The sequence below is a fragment of the Charadrius vociferus genome, unplaced genomic scaffold (assembly GCF_000708025.1).
Source record: "Charadrius vociferus isolate BGI_N301 unplaced genomic scaffold, ASM70802v2 scaffold906, whole genome shotgun sequence".
NCBI classification, from domain to species: Eukaryota; Metazoa; Chordata; class Aves; order Charadriiformes; family Charadriidae; genus Charadrius; species Charadrius vociferus.
In genome coordinates, this window is record NW_009648878.1 from 1,063,077 (window position 1) to 1,077,146 (window position 14,070).

At 41.1% G+C, this 14,070-nt stretch overlaps 1 protein-coding gene across 1 annotated transcript in view; it reads left to right on the forward strand.

Annotated features, from left to right (window-relative positions):
* Positions 1–307: 307 nt before the first annotated feature.
* MET (MET proto-oncogene, receptor tyrosine kinase) overlaps positions 308–14,070 on the forward strand; it is a 71,139-nt gene continuing 57,376 nt past the window's right edge. Inside the window, exon 1 of the mRNA XM_009887081.1 lies at positions 308–1,513. Coding sequence (XP_009885383.1) covers positions 308–1,513 — 1,206 coding nt within the window. The remainder of the gene's footprint in view (positions 1,514–14,070) is intronic.

Consider the following 14,070-nt stretch of genomic DNA (forward strand, 5'->3'; position numbering starts at 1 on the left):
GGACGTAGTCGTCTCTCTTCTGCTGCCGTACAACACACTGAGGGGTCTTGCAAAATTCATCATAAGAAAATCCTTCTGTGAATTGTTCTGAAAGCAGTGAAGTGGGTACCCGTGAAGAACAGTAACTAGCAGTTTCTAGCTTGAGACTATTAATGACACTAAGCAAGATTACGACACTTCTTACACTGAAATAGTTCAGCTAATACACGCAGCCTAGAAATGGATTTCTGTTGACTGACAAACTGATGATTTAGTATATGAAATATAACCGCTCTTTCCTTTAAATATATTGTGACAGATTAAATCTATGACAATGAAGCCTTTTACTGCATATCCTTATGGGTTTATCGTATTCCTGTTGGCCTTGCTGCAGAGGAGCCATGGACAATGCAAAGAAGCAGCTAAAAAATCAGAGATGAATTTGAGTGTAAAATATGATCTCCCTAACTTCATTGCAGAAACACCGATTCAGAATGTAGTTTTATACAAGCATCATGTTTATGTTGGAGCAGTCAACAAGATTTATGTACTAAATGAAACTCTCCAGAACATTTCTGTGTACAAAACTGGGCCCATTTTGGAGAACCCTGACTGCGCGCCATGCGAAGACTGCAAAGATAAAGCCAATTTATCTAACAGCATATGGAAAGATAATGTCAACATGGCGTTGCTCTTGGAAACCTATTATGATGATCAGCTCATCAGCTGTGGTAGCGTGTCCGGAGGCATCTGCCACCGTCACATCATTCACCCTGACAACCCTGCTGACATCGAAAGCGAGGTGCACTGCATGTATTCACCCCGGGTGGACGGAGAAGCAGATAATTGTCCTGACTGTGTTGTAAGCACTTTAGGAACCAAAGTTTTGGTGACTGAAAAGGACAGGTTTGTCAACTTCTTTGTTGGAAATACTGTGGCGTCTACATTTCAGCCTCCTCATGTACTTCATTCAATATCAGTTAGAAGGTTAAAAGAAACACAGGACGGTTTTGAATTTCTCACAGATCAGTCTTATATAGATATCCTCCCTCAGTTCCGCGACTCATATCCCATTAGGTATGTCCATGCCTTTGAAAATGATCACTTTGTCTATTTTCTGACTGTTCAGAGAGAATCTCTTGACTCCCAGGCTTTTCACACTAGAATTATCCGCTTCTGCACTTTAGACTCAGAGATGCGTTCTTACATGGAAATGCCTCTTGAGTGTATCTTTACCGAAAAGCGGAGGAAGAGGTCCATCCGAAAGGAGGTATTCAACATTTTGCAAGCTGCCTACGTAAGCAAGCCAGGTGCAGCTCTAGCCCACGAAATGGGCCTCGGGTTGAGCGATGATATTCTCTACGGCGTTTTTGCACAAAGCAAACCAGACTCTTCTGAGCCAACCAACAGATCTGCTGTTTGCGCCGTCTCCGTGCGGACCATCAATGAGTTCTTCAACAAGATTGTCGACAAGCAGAACATGAAATGTCTCCAGCACTTTTACAGGAAAGAGAGCAAATACTGCTTGAACAGGGTAAGTGACAATTAATTTCTTACATTGTGTGACTCTGGTTCTCTCTTTGCATACTCCATAGCCTGGTAGCCGTCCCCTCAGTTTCACTTACGAAGTGTAAGTCCCTGATCAATTCAGATTATTTCACATTGCTGATGATTCATCTCTGTAAGGATTAGTTCCTGTAAATTGACTATGAAAATCACTGAGGTCCTTATGGTGCGAAGAAAGTATAAGCGGAACTGGGAAAAAAAATCCTTTTTCTTATTTTATTTGTAAGTAGTTATTTTTCTGTGTTCTTGAGAGACTGTGATGCAGATAAATGGAACATTTAGGCAATTTTTTCTTTCAATATCTCAAAAAAAGTATTCATTAATATCCGTATCCATGTGCACTGAGGAGTCCCTGAAAATATCATTCAGACTTTAAACTGTGTTAATGCTGAATCACTGCCCTCTTTGGAAAAAAATGAAAGAGCTGGTTTGGAACATGCCATGAAGAGCCAGATTGTAATACAATTACTCATGCTCGATACATAAACGGTCCCACTGCAATCAGTTTTCTTAATGAAAGAAGTGTCTGTGAGAAGTGTATCTGAATGAGGATGCTGGTAGTCTGGGATGGGAGGGCTGCCTTTCTGTACACCATGTGTTCAGGTGGTTGCTGCTTTCGAGCCACCTGAAATATTGCCAGCGAAGGAAGCACAGAAGTTATTTCTTCCCTTCTTGCAAGTGTCTGTGCAGGTTTCAGCTCTTGTAAAGGAAATACATAATCAGGGAATCGAGTATTTTAAACATTTATTTTATTGATGGGACGAGGGGGGATGGCTTTAAACTGGAAGAGGGTAGATTTAGATTAGCTATTAGGAAGGAATTTTTCACTCTGAGGGTGGTAAGGCACTGGAACCGGTTGCCCAGAGAAGTTGTGGAAGCTCCATCCCTGGAGGTGTTTAAGGCCAGGCTGGATGGGGCTTTGAGCAACCTGGTCTAGTGGGAGGTGTCCCTGCCTATGGCACAGGGGTGGGAACTAGATGATGTTTAAGGTCTCTTCCAACCTAAACTGTTCTATGATTCTATTTTGAAACATAAACTGCTAGAGCTTTGAATTGTACCTGCTTACACAGCAGGGCCTTAAATGTCACCTCTGGGGAGCTTTCTTTTCTCAAATACAAGAAAACGGGAGCTCAGAAGTGACACGCTGTCATTTCCCAGGGGGCAGGGCCAGAGCCATTATGGTGGGGCTCTGCTCAGCCTCGCGAGCCAGTGTGAGCCCTGTGTCGGGACTGAGCAACAGCTCAGCCTGCATTTGGGCTTGATGGGATCTGTTGTGCCCCGTTGTTGGGATGTCTCCTGGTGAGGGTGGGAACCGCAGGTCTTCATCACCCCGATACCACCGGAGTCCTCCTCAGCCTGGTTGCCCAGCACAGGGTGTCAGGACAGGGTACATGCCCTGGTTGGAGGTGGGAACCTCCTGCGTGAAAGAGAAGGGCTGCACTTTGCTGTCAGGGGTGAGACTGGGGGTTCTGGGGAGAAGGATCCATTACAGAGCTGCTGTGTCTTCTCCCCAGGAGCGGGAAGGTGCTCAGAGGGGGGTCCAACCCTATCTTGAGCATCATCACAACAGCCTTGGCATTCAGGGGACGACTGCTTATCGCAGGCTCCAGGTGTTAAACTCAGATGTAGGCATTGCCAGTGGATGCTGATATAGCAACCACAACAGACCTAGCAGTTTATTCCCTTTTTTTTGGAGGGGGGAAGGCAATTTTCAGGAACTAAAAAGAAGTTAGCAAACATTCAGCACAGCAACTTCTTATCTTTCTTCACTGTGTTATTGCTGTCCTAATTTTTCATTTCATTCCTTAATATCCTTTTTTTTTTATTATTTTTCAGTTCGTTTTTAACAATGAACATTGTTCTTCTCTGAAAGTACTTTTTTTCCTTTTTCCCAGGGCATTTTATTTGTGAGTGACTGACTTTAAAGCTTGTGGCCTTTAACTTATCTCATTCTGTTCTTGCCTATACACCTGTTTCATAAGGTGATCTTTTCATAGCAAAGTATACCATTAAAATATTGACAGAATAATTTGCCACTTTTCACATGCTGGGAAGTACTTTCCTGTTTCAAAAGCTTTTCCAGAGTCTGCTGCTGCTTTGCATATCAGAACTGAATGTCTTATACTGCAGACGGTTTATTATAGTTGCCCATTTTCAAGAAATGTCATCAGAACTCTGATTTCTGCTACATTAAATTGATAAAGGGGAAAATGTTTCTGTGATTTCTTGTGGTTCCTTTAAATGGCATAAAGGCAGTCAGAAATTCCTGTCCTGATTGTTTGCTTAACACTGAAATATCAAGACTGTCAAGCTTTGCCATTCCATTTCTTTTGCTTTAATCCAGAGGACTTATTAAGGCTCCAATGAAAAGTGTCCCCTGAGTTTTTTCAGGTTTCAATTGGCCAAAAAGATTGGCAAGAATTTGCCAGGCGTCCTTTCTACACTTGTTTTTCTCAGGTGTGTAAAATAGACCTGCAAGGTTGGAAGGTGAAGGAAGGGAAGAAGCAGGCTGAAGAAGGGAAGCCCGTTATATCTTATGCTTATGCTTGTGTCAGGGATGTCAACTCTGGTCTTCCTTGATTTTGCAGGATATAAAATAATAATAAAAAAGAAAGAAGCCGAAACCCCTCAACTCTTCTAAGGCCCTTTTTTTTGTACATGATAAAAACGTACGTGAGGGCATAACCCATTTTTTCCCCTTTGTAAGTCACCTTCAACTTAAAAGAAAGCTTTTATAAACTGTGAGAGTTTGTCACAGTTTATTTTGGCAAAATTCAAAACTTGCTTTTTGTAATGTAGCCAAGATGATCTTTCTCTTTGATGTTGAAAGAATGAAACCACAGACCACTGATGCAAGTGAAAGGCACTGACCACTGTGAGATTAAGTCATAAGAGTGAAAAGAGTACAGCAGTGAATATGGTATACCACTAACTTCAACATTAAAAAGAAAAATGAGCCTCTAGCAATGTTTGCAAGGGAGTGCTATCTGATAATTTACAGTTAGAGTCTGATTGATGAAGGCTATTTCATGTTATCAAAAAAAGTCCCACAAGACAATTGTACATAATTTTGTTGGACTTTGGGTAGTCCATCTTTTTAAGTGGCTGTCCCTCAGGACTGTTTAGTCTGAGGCTGCTAAAGGTAGAAGTAGACCAAAATAAACCAGAATAAAACATCCAAAACACTTCCTCAATCCATTCTTCTCAGATTTTAAGCATTTAAAAAGAAATACTTCAACTCATCTCAGTGTGGTTGACAATATTTGTTAACTTTTAGCCTTGTTTCCTAAAGGAATGAAGTTTATGTGGTCATGCTATTGTATGCCTGTCTTTCTGTTAGTTGTCCTGACAACCTCCACAATAAAAAATCTTAAAGATGCGAATCTAGGTGTGAATCCAGAGACAGATCCAATATATGCTTAGGCTGTGGAAGCCAATGAAGTATAAGGAACCCCTTTATAAATATCAGAAGGACTCACAGGCACCAAAGCCGGTATTGCTCACCCATGGGAAAAGTCTCCCTCAGACCTTAGTTGGCCAGCAAAGTTAACCAACCACAAGGTATAAATCCAGACACAACTGTGCTTCGCTTATTCCAGTGCTTATGGAAAACCACATAAGATCAAAATAAAACATTTCCAGTTGTGTTTAAGTGAAATACATAATAAGCCAAAGCCTGGACTCACTGAAGTCAGGATTAGGAAAAGTGAATCCAATGGCGCATCTGATTGATATCAGATGTACCTCAGAGGAGCTGTGACCAGTTAGCGCTTCCTAATAATTTCCTTCAGTGAAGAGCTGGCTGTCACTTCAATGACAGCAAGGAGGAAACAGAACTGGCTTTGAATTAAAAGAAAAATTTGGAGTCACAGTAAAGGGGTTTCATTGCCCAAGTCAGGACAAGAATATCCGAGAGGTAGCTGCTGTGGAGGGTTTTGAATCACTGTTCAGGAATCTCCTCACCCACAATGACGAGAAAACTGGATGCAGGCTTTTAGCAGAGTTTGTTTGGTCAGTTAGTCACTACCAGCCCGGTGTGGTACTTCTCAAAGCAGAGGAGTACTTAGATGAGGAGACAAATGCTGCTTGCTTCATTTGCAGAAATAGTCCAGTAGTGTGCACCTCTATCATGGATTAAATGTGATTCCCCAAGTGAGGAAGATGGGTTGAGTTTAGCCTTGACGGTCTCAACTATACATTTCAATTGTCATTAGTTAGATCATAATCTTATGGGCATTGTTTCACCTTTCTGTGTCTCTTATGTGCTAAACGATTGTGAGCTTAATTCTCCTCTGATACCCAACTTCAATCACTATTGACTTCCATGGAAAAACACCTCTAAAAATGAAATCCAAGTTCAGCTCTGTAAAGTTCCAGTGGTTTTTTTTAATTCTGCAGGTAAGTTCAGACAAAAATCTAAAGTACTCCATTCACCTTACAGGAAAAGAGAAACCACAGACAGACTTTTGCTATGGTATTCCCAACAAGTGTCCTAAAGCAAGACAAACTGGTCGCCACTCCGGTCAAATGAAAGGCACAAACAGTTGGAAAAACATGAAATGAAAACAGAAGATCGCCAAAACAAAAGATAAAGTGACAGTAAAATAAACACATGGTGATGCTTCTTTATTACCATTACACACATGATAGATGAGTAAAATTGGGTTATGCTTATATTGTAATGGAAGAAAATAATTGCTGCTTTCTATCAGGAAACCGCAAAGGCACTTATTGATCTGTCATCCTAAGGGTATGTCTAGGAATATTTAATAAAATAAACAGAGACAAATAACTCTTTTGAGGCCCCATAACCGTAATATCCCACACCATTTGGTTTAAAAAATTTTGGCAGGTTTAAAAATAACACCACAACTCTCTGATTAGGAAGGGTTGATGTAGTTTATTTAGATAATCTCACAGCATGGAGGAAATATTTTTTATATTGCAACTAGACCATGCCTGAATATTTTCCCTAAAAGTCCGGCACCAGAATCTGTCGGACTGATTCAGTCATCTATTCCTCTGGAAATGCTATATCAAATGGCATACAGCACTCCGCTTGGCACAGTCCGTACAGATTTTGTGTGACCTTCTCTGTGGGTTCTGTGATGGGCAAGGTGCACTGGCACCCTTTAAAACGAGCTTAAACCATAGTAGTAAGGTGACAGGCTGCATCCACATTCCTGTTCTGAGCTCACTGCCTCTCTGCTGAAAGCTGAGGTGGTACCCCGAGGGTCCCCATTGTGCCCTGGATGACACAGTGTGAGGCAGGGTGTGCTCCCCACCCAGCTCCCCACCACCGTTAGGTACACGGCCATCTCCCCATCTGGCCAGGCAAGACCCAACTGGGGCAAACAGCATGGCCTAAGGGACTGCAGGAAGAGTCTGGTTGAGCTGCATTTGAGGGAGGCACGGGCATGGGTGCAGGTACGGATATGGGTATAAGTGTGTAGGGGGTATGGTATGAGTGTAGGTATGGTATGGGTATGGGTACGGTTATCGCGGGCTGGGCCAGATTCAGCAGAGGTGTAACTATAGAGGTCAGGGCTGTTCTGTCCCTGGGACTGGCCACGTGGACACCATCACAAGGGAGTTCCCAAGAAAAAGGCAAGGCAAGGACAAAGGCAGGTCAGGGAGCCTCTTTGGAAAGTACTGCACCATCCTGAGTGGTAGATATCTTTGCAGACTCTTTTGAGCCCTAGGAGCTATGGGGTCTGGGCACTGACCTGTTAGTCCCCGAGTGCTGCAAAAAATACAGAGAGTTCCCTTCTCCTGATGTCCTGTTAGAAGCCTTTCTCTGCCTCCCAGTGCTGCTGCTTGGTGTTTTATCATCTTCTCGATGAAAGCTGGATTTCTCTGTGAAAAAGTGGTACCCGTTAAACTACCATTTTCTGCAAAGGGCACTGCTTTATCAGCCAGAGTTACTAATAATGTTCCATTTCCAGACTTTTTAATCAAATTTTTCCACTGAAGGCAGGGTTCCCTATTGGTTATTAGTGTGGAAGAGTGACTTTGCTGCTTTTCTCTGGAATTGCACAGAAATAATTTCAGGCAGAAAGTAAAATTAGTCTTTTTTTTTTAACGTGGATATCTAGATTCTCTGGTCATGTGTTTTTTATGTCTCAGAGTTTCAGAAGGCCCTTAAATAACACTAAAGACTAGAACTGGACACAGAGTTATTTTCTTGTCCTATTTAACTTTGCAAATTTGAAAACCTTTACAGTCTCGCAAGAAATGTCTAAAGTGTAGGCTAGCAGGTATGCAGCATTAAGGACACTCATTAGAGATGTGTAATATTCAGATCTAAGCCTCTTTTCCTGGCTTCAGACCAAATTCCAAGTCTCCTTTGCCCCAGAGTACGTTCTGTCTAGTCTGCTGATGGCTATTCTGCAATGGGACTGTGTCAGCCCCTCTTGAAAGAGCTGCTTAGATTTCTTTATAAACGGTTCCATGTTCCAGAGAAAGAGAAGCTGATTCTGCAGTGCACCGCATGCAGATCTAAGTCCTGGATTCATCCCACCTGGCTTTGGTAGGTAGTTGAGACATCTAAGCAAGCAATGAATTTTCCTCAGGTTCTGCTGCCAAACGATGGAGAGACACATAAATCCTGACAAAGCAGACATCTGCCTTTCAGCTCACTCAGCACCAACCTTACCTCAGCAGTTTCTGTAGTTACTCTACTTGATCTGACTCAGGACCACATATTGCCGTCATTATTGCTCACTAAAGCAACAGTAGGTAATTATAATTATCCAGGACAGTGTTGTGTTGCTTGAACTTTCTAGGAGGCATGTGGGTTTCTGATCTCAGACAGCTTTTGCATCAGAGTGGAATTACTCCTCATTTCCAAACATACAAGTAAAACCAGAGTCAAATCCCACAGTAAATAAATAAATAAATAAAAAACCCTGCTAGGGAAGAAGATCTATGGCATAAATGGTTCAGAAAGCAAGTGTAGGTCACAAAGAAATATTACTTGCTCTGTCTGTGGAGTGGGTGAAAACAATGACATGTTAGAGGAGGAATGATCTTGAGGAAGTGATAATACACAGCCTGTGGAAATTAGGGCAAATTGCATGATTTTCTCCTACTTTCTGGACTCCTTTCTATCCCACACATTTCTTGCACCACTGTTTTGGCTAGACATGCAATGGTTGTGCAATGTTATCTTGGAATAAGAGTCTCCACACTCAGCATTATCTTAGGATAAACGGTCTACTTGGAATTCACAGCTTTTCTATTACGTCACAGCTTCCATGTCAATAAGGACTTCTATGAAAAATGCACCTGATGTACACTACAAACGTACAGCAAAACACAACATCTCTAGCACATTATTTTATTTCTTCAAAATGTGTAATTAGTCAACACCTCTCCTTTGATAATCTGTATACTGAGTTAAATGTTAAATTAATATAAGGGAAATCAGCAAAATACGAAGATTACTTAGGTCCATTTTATCAGCTGAATCAATAGGATTTACTTAGTGCTAATGCACTAACCAGATTATGAGAACTAATGCAGCACTCTTCAATGACAAAAGCAAATAACTCTTTGAATGATCTTGACAATAGAACATGTAATCATCTTAATTTGTATTAACTAATTACATTTAACATGGATGTCTTTTTACCTAATACCTTAAGTGGAGCATCAGTACAGTAACTTCCTTCCCCCCTCTCATTTTAGCAGTGAAGCAGATCAAAGCAACAAGTCTTAAGAGTTAGTGGAATGACACTATGTAAAATTTTACATCAATGGAGTTCTTTAAGAAAATTCTTTCTCTAGGGGTCATAAAACATTGTGTAATCTTTCCATTGACTTCAGTGAGTTCTAGGTCAAGTCCTTGAAGTTGAAAGAGTTGCTTAAAGGTAATTAATCCTGCAGTAATTCCCTCTAAATTGTTCCTTATTTTGCGACAAGTAGCATTTTGAAGGGTCAGTTTCCTGTGTAACTCGGACCATCTCCAGGCAGTAGCAACACATAGTAGTGGCCACTGCATAGTTAGGATTGCTTGATTGTTTCCATCTGAAGGGACCGTTGCCAGTTGCTTGCTTTTTCTTCAAGTCTCCTACTTTGCAGTTGAGATTTGAAAAGTTTGTTCCCAGAAAGGAAACATACTTCTCCTGTATTTTATTAGAACAAGTCTTTGAATTGCGTTCAAATACATGAGGAATATTGGGAAGAGGAGGAAGGAAGAAGAGGGAAACAAGTCTTTGTTTAAAACAAAACCAGGAAAAAACTCTTTTACCTTTTAGAGTAAACCTTCAGTGCCTCAGCAGTTCTTAGAAACAGGAGAACCCAATCCCCTGCCCCAGGTGTGTTCAGTTCTCCATGAACAGTGGACTGAGTTCACAGTGCCTACACCATCGATGTGTCTTTGAATAGTCAAGAAGAAACCAGAAGCATGGTGGATCTCCTTCTATGGGAATTGTTTAGCACACCAATTTGTGTCCACTGGCAAAATCGAGCCGTTCCATTTATTCTTTTTTTTTTTCCTTCCTTAGGATTACAAGAAGTGATTGGTAACAGTGTCTGGTGCTACTGTGCAGAAATCTGTTTTACAAAGAGCATAACATTTTGAACACTGTGTTTTCAAATACTTTTCTCTTGTGATATGACTTCTGAGTGGGAATATGGAGTTCAAGCTAGTTGTTTGACAAAACAGGGCTTGAAGAAGAAAGAGAAATTCAGCATAGCTAGTACCTATCACGGCCCCATTAACATGGAAATCAGTTGTCTTTCTGTGCTGTGAGAGGTGGGGTACGCACTGCCTATCCCCAGCAGACTGCTCTAGTCTAGCTTCCCTGTAGTCTCTATGGTGAATAATAGCTGACTTATCAATTTGGGGTACCTCTTTCAGAGGGCTTACTGACCCTATCAATAGGACTATGTGCAATAGTTCAATACAAAAGACCCAATCTCTTAATTGGTAATATTTGATAAAGGAAGTGAAATGGGAGAATATGAATGTCATGCAGTCTTGGTGGCAAGAAGGAACACTACTCGTGTGCATTTGGCCTGCTACTAAACAGTACCCGTGACTAGTACTGACGTATGGACGACCCTATTTAGTTACCCACAGTTGCTTCTCTTGGAAGTGCAGCAGCAAGTTTGGGGAACTCACACTGGCGTGACGCTGACCCAGCGGGTGAGGAGTCTCGCTGTGGACTTGCAGTTGATCATGTTGGCAAAAGCCACCATGCGACATCCAAAGAATTTCTGTTTCTCGTGTTCCTTAGTTCTGGCTCGCTTCTCTCCTGTCTGTTGTACAGTGCTGGAGTTTGTTCACAAGAGATTCTTTTTTGGTCAATTACTTCCAAAAAATAAATGTGTCCATATTTTTTCCATGTATTATCATTTAATGTGCTCATAACCATAAAGAATTCAGACACCCTGTGACAGTTGCGTGTAGTGAGAACAGTAAACATGACTATGACTTTTTAGAATTGCTAGTAGTAAAATTTTGTCCATTTCACAAAGTTTCTGTCTTGCAAATGGCAGAGGAAAAATATTTCTTTGTGATAGCCTAGTAGAAAGCTATTTGTATATTTCTCCTCTTCTCCATTGCGCTTTATTCACTCTGACCAGCTATGGCATAAAACCACATGGGAAAGGAGGAGGGAAATAGTCCCTTTGCCAAGGGAACTGACAGAAGGCATGAAGTGAACAGAGTCTGTAAATGTGCCAGCAGCCAGAAAGTTTGTCCTCGTTATTTTTCTCCTCTCCCCGTTTTGTCAAAGAACTGTAAGTACAGGAATTTAGTAGTCATCTCTAACTGAATCCAGAATCAAAAAGACCGGTATGTGGCAGCTGGAAAGATTTATGAAATTTAGGCAGTAATTCTTTTCAAAGATAACAATGATAGACAGGCCAAATTTATAATGTCCCTCACTTTCATTTACATGGGACTGGGAAACAGACTACAGGTTCTAACTCCAGCCCTCTAACAGACCTCAAGCATGATGCTGATCAAGTCACTCATTCTCTTCAGGCAACACACTGACTTCACTGAGTTATTGGGGCCGGAATTTCAGTTCTTGTATTTCACATGCAGAGAAGCAGTGATCAAATCCACTTCTCACCTGAAGAGAAATACTGCAAACTACCCAGAAAATTCATATGTATTACAGAACAGCAAACCTGTGTTGGCTAAAAATACACAAGCAAATTTACAGAGGAAAATCTGATAAGCTTCTTTTGTGTTCCTCACAGTTACTCTTCCTGTTCAGAGTCTGCTGTTCACATAAATTCTTCACTATTATGTGCTTGATTCCAGTCGGACACACTCCTGAAAACTGTAGTTTTATTATTCATCTTAATTCACTAACCTCCACAACAGAAGAGATAAGCAACTCATACACCGTCTCTATTTTTAATCGGCTTGGGAATCAATTTGTTATGTAGACTCTTCCATTCATTCACTCTACAGCAGTTTCTTTGAAAAAGGATTTTTGCCATTTGCATATATCAGGATCCAGCTCATTTAGCAGTAGCTCATTCCCCCCTGCTCCATGTTATGCCATAGAAGTGCTCAAAGGAGAAATATTGTCGTCACTTCTTGGAGCCCACTTCTCTTGAGGGAAACTCCCAGGATACATAGCAGAAAACAAAAGTTGATGCTTAGGAATTTGATTGCTGACAGCCAACAAGTTAAAAGTCACATACACAAACCAGCAGGAGATAAGACTCCTGCTTATTCCTACTTTCACTTGAGTTCTCCTTCATAACCGTAGGGTTTTAAAATTGACACTAGGAAAGTTTACCTAGTTACTTTCAGACCATTTCTCCAACATGTCAAATTAAATTTTAATTTTTATTATTTCCTCCAAATTGCTCAAAAGACAGTATTAGATGTTCTGCAGTGATTAAGTCATTAATTTCTAGTTTATTCAAGACATTAAACATAATATCAAGACATTACACATAATATCACTTTCTAATTGAGCACTGCACTTAACTAAGAAGAACAGGTTTGGGCCAGCTTTAGAAGGACGAGCATGCAGGAGTGTTTCTCCAAACTGCAATTGCTGCAAACAACAGAAAAGCTCCCCAAAAGTCTTTGTTAAAATTTTGATTATTTTTTTTTTCCCCCTGAGTCCAGTTATTCAGACTAGAGACTAAACCCTATGATCACTTCTATTCTGACACTGACCCGAGTATTTTTTTGAGATTTTCACTAGGGGCTTTAAAATTTCCTCCCCACTTTGCACTTCTGGCTTCAGATGTGCAACTCTGTCCAAAATATTATTTTTATGCTCACTGAATATGATATATAAATCATCAGTTAACTGCCAAACAGCGACAGCTCCTGTTAGTCCAGCTCAAGGATGTTTAGAGACTTTTTTGGTGCGTTCGTCTTCTGTGGACCAAATCCAGGCTAAATTCCAAAACACCACAACTTCCCCTGTGAACAAATATGATAGTGCTGGTTATCTCCTACCCTTCTGGACAGGGCTGAAAGGCAGGACATGCCCACACCTCATTGCATTCCAGTGGCACACCTACATCAGCTTCACAAAGCCCTCACTATGAATCACACGCACAATTGGCACCTCTCGTCCTCCAAGAGAAGCAATATAGCCCATCCCGAGCACTTACCCTCTCGCTAATCGTCCATTTCAATAGTTGTGTGATTTGTCACTGGAACTTGGCATAATATCCAGAGTGCATCATCTGACATCAGTTATTTTTCCACATTGACAGCCAAATGGATACTTATGTGTGCACTGAGAGGGAGGGAGGGAGGGAGGGAGAGATTCAGGCTTCAAAGAGTTAATTTAAAGCAGCTCCTTTGCCGAAGTTTTCCATGTTATCAATCTTCCTTTAGTTTTCTAAGTAGCCTTTTAATCTCTGCATTTCTACTCCAAGATCAAAGCCTTCCTATTTCTTAAACAGCTAACCTTACATTATGGCTAATCCATGAAGCGCCAGGTTTTGTGAGAGCCATATGTGGAACAGTCTGCAGGTTCTTGGGCAGATACCCAAAATTACAACATCTCTGAGGAAGGCTGAGCTGACTTTGTGGCTAAACTGACTTCGGGGAAGCTAGGAAAGGTGTTGGGGCAAGCAGGAAAATCTAGCCACTTGGTAAAAAGAACTTGAACAGGGTTTTGGGAGGCGTGTCAGGACGTTCAAATTGTGTTAAGATGACTACATAGGAGGAAGTGCTCTTTTGAGGTTAGCACAGAAACATCTCTCCCCAAAGTCATTTGCTTATGGAAAAACAGGAGTTACAGCAAAGAGCAGAGATCCCGAGTTGGGGGAGGGTAAATTCAGAAATCTGCCTTATTTCAAAAAGCATGAAAACTGTATGTCTTTCTGCACTTGAACTATTCATACTCATTGTATGAGTAATCTTTGCACAGATGTTTCAGAAATACTTTCAGAATGGATAGGATATGAGTGCAAAAGAATAAAGCTTTTAGCTTGTTTGGTGGCCAAAGCAAAGAAAAGCTAAATTTGTCCCTTGTTGATCAGTCAAAAATATTTAAAGTGTATTCAATGAATGTTCAGTGTGCCTAG